Below are 25,408 nucleotides of genomic sequence, written 5' to 3' on the forward strand. Positions count from 1 at the left end.
GGGTGTGTGAGGATTGGAGCTCAATACGCCCTCCTAGAGGTTCAGTACGGCCGTACTGAGCCATTTGAACTACAATACGGCCATAATGAAATCAATACGGCCGTACTGAAGTTTTTGAACTTCAGTACGGCCGTACTGAATTCAGTACGGCCGTACTGTAGTTCAAAAACTCAGTACGGGCCATATTGACTCCTTAGGTCGTACTGCGCCTCAATCCTATAAATAGGACGTCATTGGCTCGTCCTTCCACACATTTGGAGCATTTCTCCACCCTCTGGCTGAGTATTCTTGGGTTTTTGAGCTATTCTCTGCCCTAGAAATCTCTTCGAGAGCTGATCCGACTAAGTTCTTGAGTTCACGAGCCTTTAGCTTGAGACTCGAACAAGTCGAAGGGAAATCTCTTTGATTTCCATAGTTAATATTTATTTTTAGGGAAAGGAGCGAGCGAACGTGTAGTGGGAAGGAGCGCCAAAAAGCCTCCTAACTCCTTTTTGAATATATAAAAGCCCGCTTCGAAGGTTTCTTTCCAAATCCTTTCTTTTACCGCTTTCATTTATCGCTTTTTGATTGTTGCATTGCACGTTTAAAGCTTTCATCATGTAGATAGTTTACTTATAATCGTTCTAATAAATAGGGGTAGTTTAGTAATTTTACGTTATTATTTATGAAATAATCCGTCATAGGGAACCCGAAAGGGGCGTTGTGGGGTGCTAACACCTTCCCCACACGTAATCGACTCCCTTACCCAACTCTGGTTGTAATGGCCAAAGTTGATTTGCGAAAATCAATTGCCTTATGTCTTTTTCCAATGTTTTGAGTAAAACATTGGTGGCGACTCCAAGAACCCCTTTTTGCGAAAACCACTAATCCATGGAGGGTCCCGTTTGGGATTAACACGGATTGGTGAGAATCATTTAACAAAATTGTTAGTTCGATGAGGTCTCAGTTTGAGAATAAGTCGTTCTAACAATCCATCATTTTTCAAAACAAAAAAAAGAGTCCAACCATCGTCGCGAATGCCAATGTCCGTTTCGGCGGGTGGCGACAATGAGGCATACAATTTTTTACAATTTGTGCTTGCAATGTATAGATCTTATTACATAAATTTATTTGTATGCTTGATAATCAAAGATAATAAAGTAAAAAAAAATAATAAAAAATAAAATTTATGAGTAATAAACTCATACCTGAGGACATGTTTTGGTTAAAATATTGTTGACCAAGCTCAAGATGAAGACTTAGTTTATGTTTATGTTTTGATGATTACAAAGAGTGTCTCTCATGTTTAAAAGAGTGCAAATTGAATTGATGTGTCTTTATGGCTTGTTAAGCATGTTTGCTTTGTGCATTATGAGTAACTTAGTCATATATTTCTTGTTAGATGATGTTTGATGATGAAAAGATATTTAAACTGGTTTTAAACGTGAAAGATCAAGAATTTGAGTCTATCACTCAAACTAATCAATTATCCACTTGTAATAATCAATTATTTACATTGTATTTTTTCATTGTGAGAAGCTCGGTATAGTAATCGATTATCACTATGCAATAAACGATTATTTTGGAGTCAATTCTCTATATTAATTGATTATTCAAGTAACTAATCGATTAAAATAATCTTGATTGGTTTCTAGATTCACCTAGAAAAAATTAAATAATCAATTATCTATGACAATAATTGATTAGTTTAGTCAAAGAGTTCTATAAATACCAATTTTCAAACTTAGAACTTATTAATCTAAAATACTTGTAACTTTGTGAAATCTCTTGTGAATAAGGCTCTCTAAAATTCTTGATGAAAAAATCCTTTGATCCTTTGTGGGTAAATTCAAGAAAGAGTTCAAGAACCATTATCATCCAACTAGAGATAAATACTATGCTACTTTGAATTTGGTTCACCTCTTTGATAGATTATGTATCTAGGTGAATTCGTTCTAAAACTCTCTTTATCGTTATTCTTGTGTATGTTTCTCAAGATTATAGATTTTGTAGTGGGTGACTTATAAAGGACATTTCTTGGGGTTCAAGAAATGGGTTTATCTTTAGGATTCTAGGATTTTATTGCATGTGTGTGTGATTGTAATACTCTAAATCAAAAGATAGTGAAAAATCTCAATTGGGTTGATTGGAGACTGAATGTAGATCACAGTGGTAGTGACTGAACCAATATAAATCCTTGTGTCATTTCTCTTTATCCCTACACTCTTAATTTGAATTCTTCCTAACATTGATTTAATGTGTAAAATCTCATATGTTTAAATCTTGCATATCATATAGGATTGAACTTATAATTTGTTCTTAAATTTGGAAATCAATCTCAACATTCCATCATATACTATCAAAATCAACAGACATTTTTGGAAAGATTTTAGAAAAGTTTTTGAAAATTAAAGATCTTGAAAATAAAAATTTCAAATATCCAATTCACCCCTTCTTGGATAAAGCTATCTTTTCTAACAAATATGTCTTGGATTACAACTCACGAGTCACCTTTTTAGAATCAAAATATTTATAACCATGTGAAAATTAAAATGAAAATCATACAATAAAAACATCGAGTTGGTTGGTGTTACATTATATAAAACACTTGATTATAATTTTTAAGCATATATCACACATAAGTTAGTCTGCCCTGTCTTAGAGCAACATCATGAAAATCTTCATTCCCTTAGCATAACATTCGCTTATGATTTCCTTGAAAATGTCTTTTCAAATGCCAATCTTATCCCATATAAAGCCATTTTCAACTTTGGTGACTCTATAAGTGACATAAGGAATGTTATTTCTCACCATCCAACTATGCCTAGCTATAGTCCTTATGGTTCAACTTAATCATCCATCTGGGCTTATTTTGGATGATACTAATAACATCTTTAGACTTTTCTCTAGAGAGATTGTTAGGTTGCATGAGTTATACAAATCAATTGTGTCTAATAGAGATACTATGTAGCTTAATCATTTATGGAGATTTCTCAGGGGGAGACTATGAATGGAACTTGTATTATCTACTACTAATCACCCACAGACTGATGGGAGAATAAAAGTAGTTAATAGATCTTTATCCACTATGTTGATGGTACTTTTCAAAGACAACCATAAGTCTTAGGATGAGTATTTTCCTTTCACATAGTGGAAGTGATTCTTGTTTACCATCAAACCTTTAAAAAATCATGGTTGAACTAAAATCACTTAAATTATGGAGAGAAGAGGAAATGATAGCAAAAGAAAAAGAGAGAATAGAGAGAGAAATGATCATAGCTCAATTAGAAGAATAAATACAAAAGTTGAGAGAAAAAAGAAGTTGATAAACGAAAACTATAAAAAGAAACATGGTAGTGGATCTTCAAGTAAGTCATATAAGAGCAAGAGTTATAAGGTGATAGTTTCAACATGAATGAAGATAGAAGGCCTAAGTTCCTTTTAAGCTACAGTTTAATCATTTAGTGCACATCTTCTTTGTATATATTTTCCTTGTAAATATTTTTCCTATTTTTGACTTTGTATTTTTGTGTCAAATAACGTAGGAGTTTATTTCTTAGTAATTTTCTTTTATAGGGTGCATTTAGTAATTAAAAATGGTACAAATAGTATTTGGAGGTGTGCTTATTGAACTTTTTGAACCACGAAAGAGTGGTGTCTGTAGTCAAACACATTATCTCATTAGATCAAACAAAGCCAAAGTTACATGTCTCGCACACTAGTCACACTTTTGACATGTTTACTTCTACTAACATACCTCTCATCACACCTTTTGTGTTTTTCCATGTGGCAACCTATTAATGACTCTTTTAGATATAGGATAGTGACATTTTTATGAGGTAAATTCAAATTCAAATTTTAACTAGAGTTAGTTGAATTAAGTACAAGTTAACCTAATCTAAGTTACATGTAATCTTGTTTAGCTTAACTTTCACCACAAGTTATTAAACTCTATAAATTCACATCCTCGTGTACTCGTCATTTTTTATGATACATGAGAATTTCATTTTCAAATTTTCCTTTCAAAAGCTCTAGTTCTCTTATTAGAGAACACTCTCCTAAGAACTTTTATCAAGGACTTCCTCCTTACCAAAACTTCCTTACTCTTGCTTATCCTTCTCTTAAAGGTGGTGCGCCATTCCTATACCTTATCCACCATTTTGTTTGGTTATCTTGAAGATTAAATTTGTAGATGAAGATTGGAGAAGAAATGGAACTAGTTGAGTGGATTCAAATGTTTTTTACTCCACTAGATTCATCACTTGATTTTTGTTTAAAGTTGTGTTTCTAATGTTGAATCTTGTTGATGTTTTTATTAATTGATTATTACATGTTGCAAGTTAAAAAATGTTAAAATATAAAGATGATATATTATGTTGTTTAAGATGAATTGTGGATAAATTTGAAGATAATTTTATAAGATGATGAATGATGTATATATGATGTTAAGTTCGGGTGTACTATGTTATCTATGTTGATTATGCATGATCCATGCTTTTTGTGATGTGAGTTAAACTTTTGAATTAGAGGAAAAAAAGTTGTTTTTTGTGTTGAAAGATCCCATCGTGAGGATTTGAATGGTTGTGCTTTGAAAGCCTAATGATGAAAACCTTTCAATGAGAGATTTGGCTCCTAAATTGGAATGTGTTTTAAAAAGTTATTTCCTTTAGATTTTAGTTTATATAGTGTAGGGGCAATGTTGAACCATACTTGTTAAGAAGTGACCAATAGAGTAAGGCAAGTTCCTTACTCTTCAAATGCTCTAGTTTTCTCCTTGGGCAACTTTCTCCTTAAAACTTTTATCAAGGACTTCCTCCTTATGACAAGTTCCTCAGTCTTACTTATCCTTCTCTTGAAAGTGTTGTGCCATTTGTATACCTTCTCCACTATTTTCATTTGGTTATGTTGAAGCTTTAATTTGTAGATGAAGATTGGAGAAGCAATGAAGATAGTTGAATGGATCCAAATGTCTTTTACTCCACTAGTTTCATTACCCTATTTTTTTTAAGTTGTGTTTCTAATGTTGAATCATGTCGAGATTTTTGGTCTATTATGTTATTAATTGATTATTACATGTGGCAAGTTAAAAAATGTTATAATATAAAGATGTGATATTAGAATTTTTAAGATGAAACGTGGATAAAGTTGAAGAGATAATTTTATAAGATGATGAACGATGTATATATGATGTTGAGTTAGGTGTACTATGTTGTCTATGTTGATTATCTATGATCCATGCTTTTTGCTATGTGAGTTAAACTTTTGAACTAGAGGAAAAAATGTTGTATTTTATGTTGAAAGATCCCATTGTGAGAATTTGAACGGTGGGGCTCTAAGAGCCTACTGATGAAATCCCTTTAACAAGAGAGTTGGCTCTTGAAGTAAAAAGTTCATTTTAAAAGTTTTTTCCTTTAGGTTCTAGCTAATACAGTGTGGAGATAGTGTCAAACCATATTTGTTCAGAAGTGACCAATAGAATAAGGCACGAAGTTGGGGGCCAAAATCCTTAATCGAGTGCTACAAGGAGACCTATATTTGGAGGGTAGGCGAATGGCTAATCCCATATAGGCTTGGTTTATAAATGCTAATGTCGTGGTTGGCTCACACCCATGTTTTATTCTTAATAGTAGTACCAGACCTTCTTATTTTAAGTGGCAAAATTTGAAAAATTATTAATATATTGATTACGACTTGTAAGCCAAACATGTGTTGTTATGACCCATATAAGAAAGGTCTTTGTGTTGTTAGTTTAGTAGGTTAAGCCACTTAAACTACTTACCTGTCTTGTAAAAGATCTCCTAAGCTAAAATGTGGGATGATGCATAAAGATATTGAGTTTTTTTATTGTGTTGCCAAGTTGTTTATTGAGTTGCTTATCTAATATGAAGTTGTTAAGTTGTATAGTTGTATCGTGACTTGTATATCTAGTTTAAGGCATTGTATCTTTATATTTATGTTGAGGTTACAATGTGTTGAAAAGTTGTTCATGATGATATAGATAATTATTGCTTTCAATTTTATATATGTTGTTTTCTGTTATAGAAGTTTACACTAGTTTTTTCTTATGTTGGACTTTTATGGGAATAGATAAGAATTAAGTTGAGGACAAGCTTGCTGCAAATGATTATGTAAAATTTAAGGTGAATACATAAATAAATATATTTTTATTAAAAAATTAAAAATTCCATCAAACTTGTTATCATTACAAAGCAATAATGTATAGATCATGTTTATAGCATACCAATATAAAGAAATTTAGGTTAAATGTCTTAAAAATATCAATTATTCCATCTAATAAATATAATAATAATTTTAGTTGTTGTTATAATTATTATTAATATTTATTTCTCATTTTTCTTGAGCAAGAGCAATTGTTGTTGTTATTCCATCTAATAAAAATGATAATTATAATTATTTTTGTTGTTATTGTTGTTATTATTATTATTATTATTATTTTTTCTTTTTTTCTTGAACAATAGCAATTACATGCAATCATATCTTCTATATTATATAAAAACATACAAAATTATAATTATTCAATAGTTAATAACTTATTGTCATTTGAGGAATACAAAATCCTTGTTCTAGCTTTTTTTGTTTGTGTCATCCATGGATACAAAAACATGTAAAAAATAATCTTATTCTTAGTAATTTTTCTTGAAAGCTTGTTTTAATTCTAAGCAATCTTGAAAGGAGGGGATTTTAGAGAAGGATTAGCAAAAGGACCCTCAACTACACCCTTTGCTATTAGCCTATATGTTGCTTCTGTAAAATGGGGTCCATCCCAGTTTATATATTTTGAAGGATCTGAGCAAACTGTTGCAGCAGAACTTCCACAATATATTTGAGCACTAAAACCGTAAGGTTCTCCTTTTCCACAACATGCTTTGAAAGTCTGAATCTTACCAGAAGAAAATCCTGCAACACATAAATTAATGAATATGATAAAAATAAATCTTAGAAAAATTAGCAATCACATTGAACTACGTGTCATTAATTTAATAAAAGAAATTAAAATCACAGCCCACCATATTGTTGTGGTGCTTGAAATAAACGTCTGGTAGCACCATAGTAATCAAAATATGTTATCTTAACATGCAGATTCTTTTGTCTTAATGTCTCTATAGCATTTTTGAGTTGCTCATTATAGTACTCAATAAAACCATTATAAGCTATTAAACACCCAAATTGGTCATAGTCGCATTCCTTATCACTATTCACGATTGCCAAAACAGCAGAATTGCACCCAATTGGAAAGTTCCCTGGTACCACTAGCTCTACAGCTCCTTCTTCTATTAATTGCTAGCAAAAGGAAAAGAAAATTCAATTTCTAATCAAGCGTATTTTAAATCCAAGTTAAATTAAACTATTAAATTTGAAGTAGATACAAATTTGATATAACATACGATGGTGGTATTACTAATTGCTTCCACAATAAGCGGAGCTAGCTCCCGAAGTTTTGTTATATTTTTGTGTGGGATAATTGCATTGATGTCATTCCCACCAATCTCTCCCACTAGAAACAATGAGTTTTTGAAGTAACTGTCACACTCTGTCATAGAAAGGAATAAGATTTAATCAAATTGAAAAAATTTCAAATATTTGGAAAAAAATGACTTAAGAGTTTTGGTAAAACCTTCTTTGCTTTTACAAATGGTGGGTTTAAACTTCTTAAACCAATCAAGTTGAGTACTCAATGAATAAGCAGCTGCCTCTACATTCATTGATTTTTGTTTGAAAACATTCTGATCAAGTGCAGTTGAACCAGCATATGCAAAGTTCACTCCTTTCTTAATGTCTTGCCCTTTGGTGATACTCAAATAAGGTGGCAACACTGGTAACCCATATGCCTCAGCTACAATTAAAAATATCATAGGTTAGTGTAATAAACAATTTGTGATTTTTAAGATATAATGTTTCATATAACCCCTTCATACAAGTAAATTGTATTTAAGTTGTCTAGAAAAAATAAGAGTACATAATACCAATGAAATCTATGATTAGTCGCCCGTTTGACATACGCCCAGATGGATGCTTAAAGTATGTTGAACCATAAGGACTATTGCTAGGCATAGCTGGATGCTGAGAAGCAGCATTTCCAGTGTCACTTATAGAGTCACCAAAGTTGAAAATGGCTTCATATGGGAGAGGATTGGCATTTGAAACGACATTGCTAAGGAAACCACAAGCGAAGGTTATGCTAAAGAGAATGAAGATTTTCATGATGTTGCTCAAAGACAGGGTAGACCAACTTATGTTGATGTTGTGTGCTTAAAAATTGTAATCAAGTACTTTATATAAGGTCACACCAACCAACTCGATGTTTTTGTCGTGTAACTATCGTTCTAATTTTAAAATGGTTATAAATATTAGATTCTAAAAATAGTGAGTCATGAGTTGTAATCCAAGATATATTTTAACCAAAACATGTCCTTGGGTATGAGTTTGTTACTCTTTAATTTTATTTTGTGTTATTGTTTTGACATTGTTATCTTTGATTGTCATGAATATAAATAAATTTCTATAATAAGATCTATAACTTTTAAACATAAACTGTAAAAATTTGTATGCCTTATTAAATTTTTTGACTTGTAATTTTGTTTTCGAATATAGTTATTACAACAAATGCACACATATATAACTCGATTTATGTCACTTTAAAAGAAAGGGTTGAGCTTTTCGAACTTATATAATATCATAGCAAAACTTTTATCTTAATTATTGTTTGAAGGGTGAACAATGATGACACTAAAAATAAAGAAGTCATTACAAAGTATTGAGTTTGAGTCTTGTGTATGAAAAAAATGACTATGAGTTTACTCGTCGACAAAGTCAATAAACACTTAATGTCGATGACATGGTTATGTAAAATTGACGCTAAAAAGAATAGATTTAAATATTCAAAATTTCAAGAAACTTAAGTTTAGAAAAATTACTCATATGTTAACTTGTGTAGCTTCATAGGTCACATATATTAAAATAATAATTTTAAGTTTTATGTTTTTATCTTTATTTTCTTTAGAAAAAGTTAAGATCCTTTTAAAGTCAACAAAATACTTTTCCTTTATACAATCATAGATATTTTAAAATTATAATTTAAATATAGTTAACTAAATAAAAGAGCATGTATTTTTAAAATTGAAAATTATAACATGTGCAAAATGTGCATATAAAACACAAAAGATGCAAAAAAGTAAAAATGTTAAGACTTTCCAAATTTGAATGCATAAACAACTTGGTTTTTGTGTTTTTGAAAATAATTATAAATCAATTGAAAACTATTTATTATTATTTATTTATTAGCATATTTAACAACTATAGAAATAAATAAATAGATAGCTTTAGTGAGCACAATACTCTCTAAAATAATCTTTAGTTTAAAATTTATTGAAATGCAAAAATATTATGATGGGTGGATAAGATATGAGTCTAAAAAAATATTTTTAAATAAATTTAATTCAATAATAAAATATGTTTCAAAAGGAGTATATTAATAACATTTCTTAAATACCATTATCTTTTAATAACTTTGGCAATGTTAACAAATAATGTGTTTAACTCCACATTTCTTTTTGTAAACATGTAATTATACACTACTATGCACAAAACTTTTATGACAAGTGTTTTCAACATTTTATGTCGATTAAGGACCTGTCACAAATTCGACGACATAGAATGTTCACGTATTTTATGATGGATCAACACTCGACATAGAAATTTCAGTTTCTATCTTTCTATGGTGGGTGGTCAATGTTCGTCTTATTATGGATGCCAAATATAGTACTTTAACCACATTCTATGTCAAGTGTAACCTTACCTATCATAAAAAAAGTACACATTCTATGATGGTAGTGATTTTATCCATCATAGAAAGTACACATTCTATGATGGATATGGTCACACCCATCATAGAATGTGCACTTTCTATGATAGGTAAGGTCACAGTCTCCTAAAAATGTGAAGTTGTTTTGAATTTATTTGTTCATTTTTAAAATTTTTCCAAAACCTTTACATAAAAAAATATATAATTTCCAAGCAATTCAATATAGTATAGGGTTGTTCAATTCAATATAGTCCTATATAATACACAATATCTCTAAAATTAACAATCAAACAACGTACAAAATAAGTTGGTCATTAAAGAGAATTAACAATCAAGCTAAAGTAAACAAATACTATCACCAATTAATAACAATTAATAATATATTACTATCAATTAATAAAGAAAAATAATCATACATCAATCTAAAGTAAAAAATACTTGAATAATGTTAAATATCTATACAATTTACATAGAATACTAGCCATCAAAGAAACTCTAGACAAATCAATGCCCATTGTTTCTAGATATCCTCTGACTCTTCATGTCAAATGGAGTTGGATTTTTGAATGCGCACAATTTCAAAATAGAGTAAAGTTAAACATTATTCGATGAGTAAACAACTATATAATTAATTAAAGTAAGTAAATTGATTTATATATATTTTAGCTCCCTCCCCAATTCCTTAATGTTGCTGGTAATAATGGTGAACATGTGCTTTATAACGTCATAATTGCACTTATGATTTCATGGTTGATGTAGACATTACAATTTAGTGAATATAAAATATAGTTACAATATATTTGATTCCAACTATAAGTATTAGATTTACATTTGACTTACTTTTGGGACAATATATTGAAGTTTCTTTCGAGCTTCTAGAAGAGGCCCCCGCAAGATCAAGCTTTCATCCAAAGACTTATGATAATGAATGATAAATTGAAAATAATTTAAGAATGAAATTATTATTTTTTTAATGAAATTATAAAAAATAATATGTATTCAAATTAAATATTTACGAGTGAATAAGTTATCTAATAAGTAACTCATTAGTTTCTGTGTGAAATGAACACTTGAAAATGTCTCAAAATTATAACAACTTGTTGCCAATGAGCCCTACATTTTGTTATAATGTTAGATAGTTTAGTTACTTTAAACTAAAAAAAAAATATGATACAAGTATTTACTCATTCAAATAAGGTGCTAAGTAGATGTCCTAGCCTCGTAGCCTAAATCAATCTATTAAATACTCCTTGAATTCAATGTCTTTATTTCCAACACATTGGATGACGATCAGATCAGTGAATCCATAATAAAAAGCAATCTGCATTCTATTAACTTTAGAATGATCTTAACTTTTTCTAAAGAAAATAAAGATAAAAAAAATAAAACAAAATTATTTTTTTAGAATATTATTTTAATATTTGTGACCATGCAAGTGCACTAGTTAACATGAGTAATTTTTCTAAACTTAAGTTCTTTGAAATTTTGAATATTTAGATCTACCCTTTTTAGCATCATTTTTATATAACCATGTCATCGACATTAAGTGTCTATTGACATTTTCGATGAGTAAACTCGTAGTCACATTTTTTCTCATACACAAGACTCAAATCCAAGACTTTATTTAATGTGACTGAGTCCAACACTACTCAAACCAATGCCTTCTTTAATTTTAGTGTCATCATTGTTCATCCTTCAAACAATAATTAAGATAAAGGTTATGTTATGATATTTTATAAGTTAGAAAAGCTCCACCCTTTATTTTAAAGTGACATAAATCGAGTTATATGTGTGTGCATATGTTGTAATAACTATTTGAAAAAAAATAAAATTACAACAAGTAAAAAATTTAATAAATCATACAAATTTTTACAGTTTGTGTTTACAATGTATAGATCTTATTATATAAATTTATTTATATTCATGATAATCAAAGATAACAATGTCAAAACAATTATAAAAAATAAAATTAAAGAGTGACAATCTCATAACCCAGGACATGTTTTGGTTAAAATATATCTTGGATTACAACTCATGACTCATTATTTTTAGAATCTAATATTTATAACCATTTTAAAATTAGAACGATAGTTACACGACAAAAACATCGAGTTGGTTGGTTTGACCTTATATAAAGTACTTGATTACAATTTTTAAGCACACAACATCAACATAAGTTGGTATACCCTGTCTTAGGGCAACATCATGAAAATCTTCATTCTCTTTAGCATAACCTTCACTTGTGGTTTTCTTAGAAATGTCGTTTCAAATGCCAATCCTCTCCCATATGAAGCCATTTTCAACTTTGGTGACTCTATAAGTGACACTGGGAATGCTGCTTCTCAGCATCCAGCTATGCCTAGCAATAGTCCTTATGGTTCAACATACTTTAAGCATCCATCTGGGCGTATGTCAAACGGGCGACTAATCATAGATTTCATAGGTATTATGTACTATTATTTTTTACATAGCTTAAATACAATTTACTTGTATGAAAAGAGTATATGAAACATTATATCTTAAAAATCACAAATTGTTTATTACACTAACCTATGATCTTTTTAATTGTAGCTGAGGCATATGGGTTACCAATGTTGCCACCCTATTTGAGTCTCACCAAAGCGCAAGACATTAAGAAAGGAGTGAATTTTGCATATGCTGGTTCAACTGCGCTTGATCAGAATATTTTGAAACAAAAATCCATGAATGTTGAGGCAGCTGCTTATTCATTGAGTACTCAACTTGATTGGTTTAAGAAGCTTAAACCCACTATTTGTAAAAGCGAAGAAGGTTTTACCAAAACTCTTAAGTCATTTTTTGCCAAACATTTGAAAAAGTTTCAAGATGATTAAATTTTATTCCTTTCTATGACAGAGTGTGATAGTTACTTCAAAAACTCATTATTTCTGGTGGGAGAGATTGGTGGGAATGACATTAATGCAATTATCCCATATAAAAATATAACAAAACTTCGGGAGCTAGCTCCACTAATTGTGGAAGCAATTAGTAATACCACCATCGTATGTTATATCAAATTTGTGTCTAAAAATTGTATAGTTTAATTTAACTTGGGTTTGAAATACACTTGTTTAGAAATTGAATTTTCATTTTTTTTTGCTAGCAATTAATAGAAGAAGGAGCTGTAGAGCTAGTGGTACCAGGGAACTTCCCAATTGGGTGCAATTCTGCTGTTTTGGCAATCATGAACAGTGAAAAGGAAGGCGACTATGATCAATTTGGCTGTTTAATAGCTTATAATGGTTTTATCGAGTACTATAATAAGCAACTCAAAAAGGCTATAGAGACATTAAGACAAAAGAACCCGCATGTTAAGATAACATATTTTGATTACTATGGTGCTACCAAACGTTTATTTCAAGCACCACAACAATATGGTGGGCTGTGATTTTAATTTCTTTTATTAAATGAATAACACGCAGTTGCATGTGATTGCTAATTTTTCTATGATTTATTTTTATCATATTCATTAATTTATGTGTTGTAGGATTTTCTTCTGGTAAGATTCAGACTTTCAAAGCATGTTGTGGAAAAGGAGAACCTTACGGTTTTAGTGCTCAAATATATTGTGGAAGTTCTGCTGCAACAGTTTGCTCAGATCCTTCAAAATATATAAATTGGGATGGACCCCATTTTACGGAAGCAACATATAGGCTAATAGCAAAGGGTGTAGTTGAGGGTCCTTTTGCTAATCCTTCTCTAAAATCCCCTCCTTTCAAGATAACTTAGAATTGAAACAAGCTTTCAGAAAAAATTACTAAGAATAAGATTTCTCCATACATTTTACACATGTTTGTGTATCCATGGATGACACAAACAAGAAAAGCTACAACAATGACTGTGTATTCCTCAAAGGACAATAAGTTATTAACTATTAAATAATTATAATTTTGTATGTTTTGGTATAATATAGAAGTTACAATTGCATGTAATTGCTCTTGCTCAAGAAAAATGAGAAATAAATAATAATAATAATAATATAATAATAATAAATAAATAAATAAATAAATAACAACAGCAACAACAATAATAATAATAATAATAATAATTAGATGGAATAATTGATATTTTTAAGACATTTAACCTAAATTTCATTATATTGGTATGCTATAAACTTGATCTATACATTATTACTTTATAATAATAACAAGTTTGATGGAATTTTTAATTTTTTAATAAAAATATATTTATTTATGTATTCACCTTAAATTTTACATAATCATTTGCAGCAAGCTTGTCCTCAACTTAATTCTTATCTATTCCCATAAAAGTCCAACACAAGGAAATACAAGAATAAACTTCTATAACAGAAAATAACATATATAAAATAGAAAGCAATAATTATCTATATCATCATGAACAACTTTTCAACACATAGTAATTTTAACATAAACATAAAGATACAATGTCTCAAATGAGATATACAACTTACGATACAACTATACAACTCAACAACTTCATATTAGATAAGCAACTCGATAAACAACTTAGCAACACAATAAAAAAAAACTCAACATCTTTATGCATCGTCTGACATTTCAGCTTAGGAGATTTTCTACAAGACAGGTAAGTAGTTTAAGTGGCTTAGCCTACTAAACTAACAACACAGAAACACCTTTCTTCTATGGGTCATAACAACACAAGTTTGGCTTAAAAGTCATAATCAATATATAAATGATTTCTCAAATTTTTCCACGTAAACTAAGAAGGTCCAATATTCCTATTAAGAATAAAACATGGGTGTGAGCCAACCACGACATTAGCATGTATCAACCAAGCTTATATGGGATTAGCTAGTCGCCTAACCTCCAAATATTAGTCTCCTTGTAGCACTCGATTAGGGAGTTTGGCCCCTAACTCTGTGCCTTATTTTATTTGTCACTTCTTAACAAGTACGGTTTGACATTACCCCCACATTATATTAGCTAGAAACTAAAGGAAAAAACTTTTACAAACAACTTTCTACTTTAAGAGCCAACTCTCTTGTTAAAGGGATTTCATCATTAGGTTCTTAGAGCAGAACAATTTAGATTCTCATAATGGGATCTTTCAACATTAAATACAACATTTTTTTCCTCTAGTTTAAAAATTTAACTCACATGACATATAACATGGATCATGCATAATCAACTTAGAGAACATAGTACACCTAACCCAACATCATATATACATTGTTCATCATCTTATAAAATTATCTCTTCAACTTTATCCACGTTTCATCTTAAGCAATATAATATAACATCTCTATATTTTAACATTTTTTAACTTGCAACACGTAATAATCAATCAATAACATAATAAACCAAACATCTTAACAAGATTTAACATTAGAAACACATATTAAAAAAAATAAGGCGATGAATCTAATGGAGTAGAACACATTTGGATCCATTCAACAAGCTTTATTGCTCCTCCAATCTTCATCTATAGATTCAAGCTTCAAGATAACCAAACGAAAATAGTGGAGAAGGTATACAAATGGCACGACACCTTCAGGAGAAGGATAAGCAATAGTGAGGAACTTGCCATAAGGAGGAAGTCCTTGATAAAAGTTCGTAAGGAGAAAGTTGTCCAAGGAGAAAACTAGAGCTTTTGAAGAGTAAGGAACTTGCCTTACACTATTGGTCACTTCTTAACAAGTATGGTTCAACATTGCCCCTATACTATATAAACTAAAAACCTAAAGGAATTAACTTTTTAAAATAACATTCCAATTTAAGAGCCAACTCTCTCATTGAAAGGTTTTCATTATTGGGCTCTCAAAGCACCACAATTCAAATCCTCACAATGGGATCTTTCAACACAAAAAACAACTATTTTTCCTCTGGTTCAAAAGTTTAACTCACATCACAAAAATCATATATCATGCATAATCAACTTAGATAACACAGTACACCCCAACTCAACACCATATATACAATATTCATCATCTTATCAAATTATGTCTTCAACTTTATCCACGTTTCATCTTAAACCACATCATATATCATCTTTATATTTTAACATTTTTTAACTTGCAACATGTAGTAATCAATTAATAACATAATAAACAAACATTTCAAAAAGATTGAACATTAGAAACACAAATTTTAAAAAAAATGAGGTTATGAATCTAGTGGAGTAAAAGACATTTAAATCCTCTCAACTTGTTTCATTTCTCCTCCAATCTTCATCTTTAAATTCAAGCTCCAAGATAACCAAACAAAATAATGGATAAGTTATAGGAATGGCGCACCACCTTTAAGAGAAGGATAAGCAAGAGTAAGGAACTTTCCATAAGGATGAAGTCCTTGATAAAAGTTCTTAGGAGAGAGTTCTCTAATAAGAAAACTAGAGCTTTTGAAGAGAAATTGAAAATGAAATTCTCATATATCATAAAAAAATGACGAGTACATGGGGATGTGAATTTATAGAGTTTAATAGCTTGCGGTACAAGTAAAGCTTACCAAGGTTACATGTAACTTAGATCAGGTTATCTTGTACTCAATTCAAATAACTCTAGTTAAAATTTGAATTTGAATGTACCTCATAAAAATGTCACTATCCTATAGCTAAAAGAGCCCCTAATAGGTTGCCACATGGCAAGACACAAAAGGTGTGATGAGAGGTATGTTAGTAGAAGCAAACATGCCAAAAGTGTGACTAGTGTGCGAAACATGTAACTTTGGCTTTGTTTGATCTAATGAGATAATTTGTTGGACTACAAACCCCACCATTTCGTGGTTCAAACAAGCTCAATAAGCACACCTCCAAATACTAGTTATACCTTTTAAAATTACTAAATACACCCCTATAAAGGAAATTTACTAAGAAATAAACTCCTACACTATTTGACCTAAATATACAAAGTCAAAAACAAGAAAATATTTACAAGGAAAATATATACAAAGAAGATGTGGACTAAAAGATTAACCTGTAGCTCAAAAGGAACTTAGGCCTTTTATCTTCAGTCATGTTGAGACTATCACCTTATAACTCTTGCACTTATATGAGCTACTTGAAGATCCACTACCATGTTTCTTTTTATAGTTTTCATTTATCAACTTCTTTTTTTCTCTCACCTTTTGTATTTATTCTTCTAATTGAGCTATGATCGTTTCTCTCTGTATTCTCTCTTTTTCTTTTACTATCATTTCATCTTGTCTCCATAGTTTAAGTAATTTTAGTTCAATCATGATTTTTGAAAGGTTTGATGGTAAACTAGAATCACTTCCACTATGTGAAAGGCAAATACTCATCCCAAGACTTATGGTTGTCTTTTAAAAGTACCATCAACATAGTGGATAAAGATATATTAACTACTTTTATTTTTCCATCAGTTTGTGGGTGATTGGTAGTAGATAATATAAGTTCCATTTGTAGTCTCCCCCTAAGAAATCTCCAGAAGTGACTAAGGTACTTAGCATCTCTATTAGACACAATTGATTTGTATAACTCATGCAACCTAACAACCTCTCTAAAGAAAAGTCTTGAGATATTATTAGTATCATCCAAAATATAAAGTCCAAAATATGCCTAGCTAGATGGATGTTTAAAGTATGTTGAACCATAAGGACTGTCGCCACCCGCCGAAACGGACCTTGGCATTCGCGACGATGGTTGGACTCTTTTTAAGTTTTGAAAGATGATGGATTGTTAGAACGACTTATTCTCAAACTGAGACCTCATCGAGCTAACAATTTTGTTTAAATGGCTCTCACCAATCCATGTTAATCCCAAGTGGGACCCTCCATGGATTAGTGGTTTTCGCAAAAAGAAGGGGTTCTTGGAGTCGCCACCAATGTTTTACTCAAAACATTGGAAAAAGATATAAGGCAATTGATTTTCACAAATCAACTTTGGCCATTACAACCAGAGTCGGGTAAGGGAGTCGGTTACGTGCGAGGAAGGTGTTAGCACCCCACAACGCCCCTTTCGGGTTCCCTATGACGGATTATTTCATAAATAATAGTGTAAAGTTACTAAATTACCCCTATTTATTAGAAACGATTATGAGTAAAATATTTACATGATGAAAACTCTAAACATGCAATGCAACAATCAAAAAGCAATAAATAAAAGCGGTAAAAGAAGGGATTTGGAAAGAAACCTTCGAAGTGGGCTTTTATATATTCAAAACGAAGTTTAGGAGGCTTTTTGGCGCTCCTTCCCACTACACGTCCGCTCGCTCCTTTCCCTAAATATAATTTTTACTATGGAAATCAAAGAGATTTCCCTTCAACTTGTTCGAGTCTCAAGCTAATGGCTCATGACTCAAGAACTTCATCGGATTGGCTCTCGGAGAGACTTCTAGGGCAGAGAATAGCTCAAAAACCCAAGAATACTCAGCACGAGGGTCCAGAAGTGTGGAAAACGTGTGGAATGACATGCAAATGACGTCCTATTTATAGGATTGAGGCGCAATACGGCCTGGGAGGTCAATACGGCCCGTACTGGGTTTTTGAACTACAGTACGGCCGTATTGAATTCAATACGGCCGTATTGAAGTTCAAAAACTTCAATACGGCCGTATTGGTTTCAGTATGGCCGTATTGTAGTTCAAATAGCTCAGTACGGCCGTACTGAACCTCTAGGAGGGCGTATTGGGCTCCAATCCTCACACACCCTTATTCTAAGCTACTCTAAGACTTCTAGACCTACAAAGAATCATCCTAGGGTCTTCCAGGAGTCCTTCCGGCTGACTTTCCTTCGGTCTTTGAGAGTCTTTGAGCTTTATTTCCGACCCGGACAATTTTAGGGGTCTACAGCTGCCCCCCTTTACTTAGTCGAACGGCTTTTTGGTGTACCGGTTGACAAGTAAAGGAGTTGACCCAATTGTCCGGGGAGTAAGCCATCCTTCCGACTTGTAGTGTCTTCTGGTGGGAAAATTGTTGAGTGGCCTCTCCAGGTTGAGTATTAGTCGTCGCCTCTCCAGGCTCGTGCATACCTCGGTGTTTCTGACAACCTCGGTAGCGTGAGTTTGCCCTCTCCAGGGTCTGCATGCCTCCGTGTTTCTGACGACGTTGGCAGCTGCATACCTCCGTGTTTCTGACGACGTCGGTAGCTGAGTATTGGTCGTCGCCTCTCCAGGCTCGTGCATACCTCGGTGTTTCTGACAACCTCGGTAGCTACATACCTCCGTGTTTCTGACGACGGGGTAGCTGAGTATTAGTCGTCGCCTCTCCAGGCTCGTGCATACCTCGGTGTTTCTGACAACCTCGGTAGCTGCATACCTCCGTGTTTCTGACGACGGGGTAGCTGAGTATTGGTCGTCGCCTCTCCAGGCTCGTTGCATACCTCGGTGTTTCTGACAACCTCGGTAGCTGCATACCTCCGTGTTTCTGACGACGGGGTAGCTGAGTATTAGTCGTCGCCTCTCCAGGCTCGTTGCATACCTCGGTGTTTCTGACAACCTCGGTAGCTGCATACCTCCGTGTTTCTGACGACGGGGTAGCTGAGTATTAGTCGTCGCCTCTCCAGGCTCGTTGCATACCTCGGTGTTTCTGACAACCTCGGTAGCGTGAGTTTGCCCTCTCCAGGGTCTGCGGTTTGCCCTCCCCAGGGTTGCATACCTCCGTGCTTCTGGTCACTTTGGTAGCGTGAGTTTGCCCTCTCCAGGGATTTGTGATGATTTTGTCTCCACAGTTCACGATGCTGCTTCGACGGTTGTTTTTGATTTTGGTGCCGCTGAGGGCTGGATAGCGCAGGGATCCGTCTAGGGGATGTGCAGTTACTCATAGGTTCTTGTGTCCCAACTTTCCATTGCGTAGTTGGTGTCCACTGGGAAATTCTGATTCCTTGGGGATGCAGACACAAAGATGCTCTTTCTGAGGTGAGCGATGCCTTATGATTGGCTGACGTCCTTTCGACGTTGGTGGAGTATCCCGGTTATCCTTATTCGGGTGACTCTTTTGATTTTCTGGTTTTGTTGCCTCTGCGTAGGCTGTTATCCGCTGGGGGATTCTGTCGTATTGATCTTGATTGGCCTCTTCTGTTAGGCGGATTATCTTGACGTTCGAATTCCGCTTGGGGAACGGTTATTGATCTTTTTGGATTTTCCTTTTTTGGAGGAGTGCCTCTGAGTAGGCGAATGGGGATTGAGGATCTTGTGTATCCCAGAGTATTATTTAGAAAGCCTCTTCAGGCTTAGCTTCACTCGTCGCTCGAGTTGGAAAGCTATCTTCCACTGAGGAAGTCTAAGTCCTTTGACTCAGATATTTTGTTTGGATGATCATGCTTCCATTGGGGAATCTTGCTGATCTTGCTCTGATAGCTTTCACTGGGAATTCGGCCCAAGAGTGCAAGCTGAGATGTCTCTGGGGAGTATTATTTCGGCAAGCCTCTCCAGGCTCAGTTATTCTGTACGATTGTCAGATTTTCTGAATTTTTGCCTTTTTTGTCGATTTTCAGCTTTTTCTGTACAGAAATTAAAGTGCTAAAGAATTTTGGATTCAAAAGTGGAAAATTTCATTTATTAAATGGAATGAAATTTGTACAATGGTAATGAAAAGAGTGGGGCACAGCCCGATCAATCAAATAAACAAAAAGCAAGAAAAATAGCCGGTCTTCACTCCTCTGCCGGCGGATCCTGTGGAGGGTCTGGGAAGCGACGATGCAGCCAGACTGACAGGCTGTCAAAATCCTGTCTCAGGGCGTCTATGCTGTGCTGAGCAGTGTCGAATCGAGCGTCGATGCTCTGCTGCAACGCGTCGAAACGAGCATCAAAGTAGGCCCTGTCCTGCTGCGAGGTGTCGGCCTCTGGCTGCGGGTCCCCATCACCCGGGAGCTCGATGTTCTCGAAGAGCTCGCTGAAGGTGTCGTGGGTGGTCGCTCGTACATATTGCCTCCCTGCCCTGGCAATGATCTTCATGTTGAGCAGGGTGGCAGCATTGATGGGCTTGGGCACCAACTCCCTCGCATCTACGCCATCGGGGCACCCCCAAGTCTCGGCGAGTCGTGAAAGGAGCGTGGAGACCATAATGTATCCTCGCCGAGCGTCGCTACCCTCTCTTGCCCCCAGATTCTTTATATGCTCGAGGAAAAAGAATCCGGGGTTGGCCCTCTGTCCGGTGGCCATGCAGTAAAGAGCCAGCAGATCCTGCCGCGTCACTGACTCTGGACTCTTCAGTCTGGCATAGATGGAGCCGGTGATCAGCTTGTGGAAAATCCGGAGCGCAGTCGGGAGCCGAGTACCCTTCACTCCAGCGTGGTAATCCATCTGACCCGTGACCTCTCTCCACATCTCGGTCGGGGTCAGATTATCGGGGCACTCACAGACGGCGTCCCGATATTCCAGCTGATCGGCTCGCTGAAAGAAGCCAGCCTGGACGTTGAATTCGTCCAGTGTCAGGGAGCGGTATCCTCCCTTCATCCAGAAGTCCACCGAGTAGACCGTCGTGCCATAACTGTTCGTCGACTCTGTGACGCCGACGGTAGCCAGAAACTCCTTCGTCGCAGTCGGATAGATCTTAGGGTGGGGATCAAGGAGGAACCCCCATCCTATAGCGGCGATGTAGCCTCTGACCTCATCCTCCCATTCCATTTCTCGGAGGATGTTGAAGTCGAGCACCCTCGACGAATGGAAGATGAACGACTCGAGGAACTCCAGCCTCTCTTGATGTCGCGCGATCATTTCGAGTTGCGCGGGGACCCTCTGTCTCTTTCTTGATGACTCGGCCATTTCTCGGAATTGGGGGGATCTCAGACACACTCACAGACAAAGTATGCAGAGGGATGAGAATGCTGTGAAGAATGAGAGGGGGAAGGGACGTATTTATAGAAAAAAGTAGGTCAGTACGGCCCGTATTGAATTTAATACGGCCGTACTGACCTTCCCGTTAATGTACAAAAGGAGGGGCCAATACGGGCCGTATTGAATTCAATATGCCCGTATTGGTGTGACCGTTATGGCCAATACGGGCGTATTCAATTCAGTACGCCCGTATTGGGTTGAAAATGTATTCCTAACCCTAATTTGAGTACGGGCGTACTGAACATGGTACGCCCGTATTGATTTGATTTTTTGATTTTTTTTTTGATTTTTTGATTTTTTATTTTATAATAAACAGAGAATAAGTGATCTTCCAGTACACCTATCATCTGTATGCATGTATGCGGTATGATGCACCTAATTCTATTTGATTTATTTTTCAAAAGAATTAACCGATGTGTTTCTTTGCTTGGATTTTTGCCATTCCTCTAGACGGACTGTGCGCTGCCGATTTTTGTAACCGAGGAATGATGCGTGTTATATCGAGATTGGTGTCATCAACCCAGTGATCCTTCCCTTCCTTTAGAAGACGTATCAACCCTCCTATTGATCACTATATCTCCATGTTTCCACTAGATTATTCTAAAATCGTTTCGGACAAGAGAAAAGAAGGGAAAGATATTTTTGTTCAGAAGTTTGTGTTTTAGAGGGGATTATTTTTGAAAATGGTTTTTGTAAGAATGGCTGGCCAAGGTAGGCTCATGTGTTTAGGCTTGTTTGATTAAACACTTATGAAGTTAAGAAAGTCTTGTTGTGATTCGACAACTTAGATAGTTTCCCTTGAACCTTTCTTTTTGAATTCAGCTCATGGTACCATCACGGATTTCTTTTGCTTTTTGATTGTCCTTTATTTTTTTGCCTAAAACACCCTTTTGTGGCGTCTCAGCGGACCTTTGTTTTTGTTTATTTTTGCAACCCTAATTTTTGCCTAGGTCACCATTTCGTGGGATTCCTAGCGGGTTCTTTGCTCTTATTTTTGCGCAGCCCCCTTTTTGGGTTTCCTGCCGAGCTTTTTTTGTTTTTATGATTTTTGTTTTTAAAGGATTTCTTTTTTATCCATGATGGCACTTGTCGAGGCCAAGGAATGGTGCTCCAAGTTGTCATACACACTTCCACATAAAAATGATGCGGGTTTATTGTTATTAAGACAATTTTAACCTCATTCATGCTTATTCAAACAGGGTTAAAATAATGTGGTCTAGAAATTTATTGCAAGCAAGAAAAGAAGCAATAAGAAATAATAAAGAACGATTTTATTATAATTATAGCGGAAACATGTGCCCTATCGAGGCTCGGGGGTCGGGCTGTCCCCGAGGAGTAATCTCTAATAGTCATCAGGTCTATACATCGCTATCGGAAGGAGAAGAGCACTTGATGACGACGACCGGCCTTGACGCTTGTGAACCGGCCTTCCTAAAGATCTGGCTTAATGAATGTCGAGAAGGATCTTGGTTCCTCTTCGTCCTTTGATCTTTATTAGGGTTGTATCCTAACCCTTGTTTCCCCGGATTATCCTTAATAATGGGTAGCTCGGGAATTCCTTGGGAATCCTTGCCAAGTCCTTGTCCAGGCAAGTATCCGTTCTTGGTGAGCATGTAGGCTACCTTCTTCATTTCTCGGGGAAACGTTTCGACATTGGCGATCTCCAATGCTTGGAAGGCGGTCTCTAGAGCTTCCTCTGCTGCATCCACGTAAGGTATGGCAGATGGCTTGCTGATGAGTATGTCATCTTCAGCTTGTACGGTCACCAGCTTGTCACCCACTATGAATTTGACTTTCTGGTGGAGCGTAGAGGGAACAGCTTTCGCATCATGAATCCAAGGTCGGCCGAGGAGACAGCTGTATGCAGGAGTAATGTCCATCACTTGAAATTCGACATTAAAGATGGTGGGTCCAATTTGGATTGGAAGATTGATTTCTCCCACCACTTCTCTTTTAGAACCGTCGAAAGCTCGGACGATCATGTTGCTCGGGCACATTTGGATTCCCTTGATTGCCATTTGATCGAACGTTCTTTTTGGCATCACATTCAAGGAAGATCCGTTATCCACCAAGACTTTAGCGATGAGGTATTCCTTGCACTTTACAGAGATGTGCAAGGACTTGTTGTGATTCGGTCCCTCAGCGGGGATTTCTTCATCGGTGAAAATGAGGTGATCATTAGCCGTGATGTGACTAACAATCCCCTCAAACTTGTCTTGGGAGATAGTGTGCGACACGTATGCCTCGTTCAAGACTTTCAACAGAGCTTGTCGATGCGGTTCGGAGCTTAGGATCAACGACAACAGAGTAATCTTTGCTGGCGTCCTATGAAGTTGATCCACGATGGAGTACTCGCTCTGTCAGATATATTTTAACAGCTCATCAGTCTCCTCCTCGGATTCCTTATTTTCCTCGTTTTTTTCTTTTTCTTTTTCTTTTCCTTTATTCTTGGGAGCTTTATCATGAAGATCTTCGGGAGTGTAGATCCTGCCACTCCTAGTCATGCCCCCAAGTCCAGCGATGTTAGAGATATCGCTGTCGACAGAAGAATGGATGTCATATATCCATGGCACAGCCTTATTCGATTCGTAGGGAAAAGGTCTTGGAGCAGTGATCCTTAACGGTGTCGGACCTTCCCCTTTATTCGTCTTAATTACCAACAACGGAGTTGATGTGCGTTCGCTTGGCGTGGTTGTTGGCTTACACTTAATAACAAACGGCGTGCGATCCATTCTGAACATACGCATCGGTTAATTCTTTCTTTTTATTAATGTTTATTAATGAATTACTAGGAGAGATGTATGCAATGCACTCCCCTAGATCCCTCCATGATCTTCGATAAGAATGCATGATATGAGATGATGGCGTTGAATATGCATGCATTGTGTTTATTCAACTAAGCATTATCATGTTTTCAGGATGCTCCTAAGATGATGCATGATATTGCTTGGTTTGGATAAATAATTTTTTTTTTTTTTGGGTATTTTGTTTTTTGTATTTTTTGGGTGAAAATGGAAACTACCTACATGAATGTGATGAAGGTAGATGTTAACACCATGTAATTGAAGATTATTATTCCTATTTATTCTTATTCTAAAAGGGGAATGTTGTATGTTTAAAGAATGCAATGTATGCTCAAACAATGTCACATAAACAATGCACAAACAATTCACTCATCCACGAACAGTCACGAGCGAATCACGAGGTAGGGGTATCCTGCAGACAAGTGCATATTCAAGGAGGTTCTAACTATTCTCACCGGTCCAAGGCCCCCAAGGTGCCCCCATTATAGGGACCCAATTCCTCTCGTCGTAAGTCGATGGAAAGCTCCAACGCACTGTCGGACTCGAGTTCATGGTTTTCACCTTGAGTGATGTTTTCCGACAACGGTCTACGGGCACCTATAGACCCATTCGACAACCGGCCGTACTAACATCCACTCCCTATGGCTTTCCACTCATGCCCCCGGGTATAGAGGGAACTGTTGTGTGCAAAGGTTCGTGTGCAGTTTATATTTCAAACGATTGCGGAAATTTAAACATCCAACAGTTATTAAAGCCAACTAGGTAAAACATGTTATCATACAAGCGAGGGGTAACGAAGTAATTTTAAACTATTATTTTAGAAATAATCCATCACTAAATGGGACTGACTCTCGAATTTCCCCAGCGGAGTCGCCATCTGTCGCCACCCGCCGAAACGGACCTTGGCATTCGCGACGATGGTTGGACTCTTTTTAAGTTTTGAAAGATGATGGATTGTTAGAATGACTTATTCTCAAACTGAGACCTCATCGAGCTAACAATTTTGTTTAAATGGCTCTCACCAATCCATGTTAATCCCAAGCGGGACCCTCC

The 25,408-nt window shown here is 35.1% G+C and overlaps 2 protein-coding genes across 2 annotated transcripts; one reads left to right on the forward strand and one right to left on the reverse strand.

Moving 5' to 3' along the window:
• Nucleotides 1-4,143: 4,143 nt before the first annotated feature.
• Nucleotides 4,144-9,461, reverse strand: LOC109813014 (GDSL esterase/lipase At5g45910). Its single transcript, XM_083065689.1, has 5 exons — nt 7,965-9,461; nt 7,616-7,834; nt 7,386-7,531; nt 7,001-7,281; nt 4,144-6,935 (listed from the first exon to the last, which is right to left on the reverse strand). Exons 1-5 carry the CDS (start codon nt 8,200-8,202, stop codon nt 6,656-6,658), a joined length of 1,164 nt encoding a protein of 387 aa, XP_082921815.1. The 5' UTR covers nt 8,203-9,461; the 3' UTR covers nt 4,144-6,655.
• Nucleotides 9,462-11,754: 2,293 nt separating this feature from the next.
• Nucleotides 11,755-14,131, forward strand: LOC109813034 (GDSL esterase/lipase At5g45910). The gene is made up of 5 exons (XM_083065748.1): nt 11,755-12,209; nt 12,374-12,592; nt 12,677-12,822; nt 12,924-13,197; nt 13,308-14,131. The coding sequence occupies exons 1-5, from the start codon at nt 12,008-12,010 to the stop codon at nt 13,547-13,549; spliced, it is 1,083 nt and encodes a 360-aa protein (XP_082921874.1). The 5' UTR covers nt 11,755-12,007; the 3' UTR covers nt 13,550-14,131.
• The last annotated feature ends 11,277 nt before the right edge of the window (nt 14,132-25,408 follow it).

This window comes from Cajanus cajan, chromosome 10, assembly GCF_000230855.2.
Source record: "Cajanus cajan strain Asha chromosome 10, NIPB_CcT2T_4, whole genome shotgun sequence".
Lineage (NCBI taxonomy): Eukaryota > Viridiplantae > Streptophyta > Magnoliopsida > Fabales > Fabaceae > Cajanus > Cajanus cajan.

Excerpts from the sequence above, each read along its gene's own strand:
- LOC109813014 (XM_083065689.1), bottom strand. The coding sequence starts at position 8,202 with ATGAAAATCTTCATTCTCTTTAGCATAACCTTCGCTTGTGGTTTCCTT. Across the intron at positions 7,532-7,615 it reads CATTTGTAAAAGCAAAGAAG|AGTGTGACAGTTACTTCAAA; the intron begins GTTTTACCAAAA and ends TTTCTATGACAG. Across the intron at positions 6,936-7,000 it reads CCACAACAATATGGTGGGCT|ATTTATTTTTATCATATTCA; the intron begins GTGATTTTAATT and ends AATTTTTCTAAG.
- LOC109813034 (XM_083065748.1), top strand. The coding sequence starts at position 12,008 with ATGAAAATCTTCATTCTCTTTAGCATAACCTTCACTTGTGGTTTTCTT. Across the intron at positions 12,593-12,676 it reads TATTTGTAAAAGCGAAGAAG|AGTGTGATAGTTACTTCAAA; the intron begins GTTTTACCAAAA and ends TTTCTATGACAG. Across the intron at positions 12,823-12,923 it reads CAATTAGTAATACCACCATC|CAATTAATAGAAGAAGGAGC; the intron begins GTATGTTATATC and ends TTTTTTTGCTAG.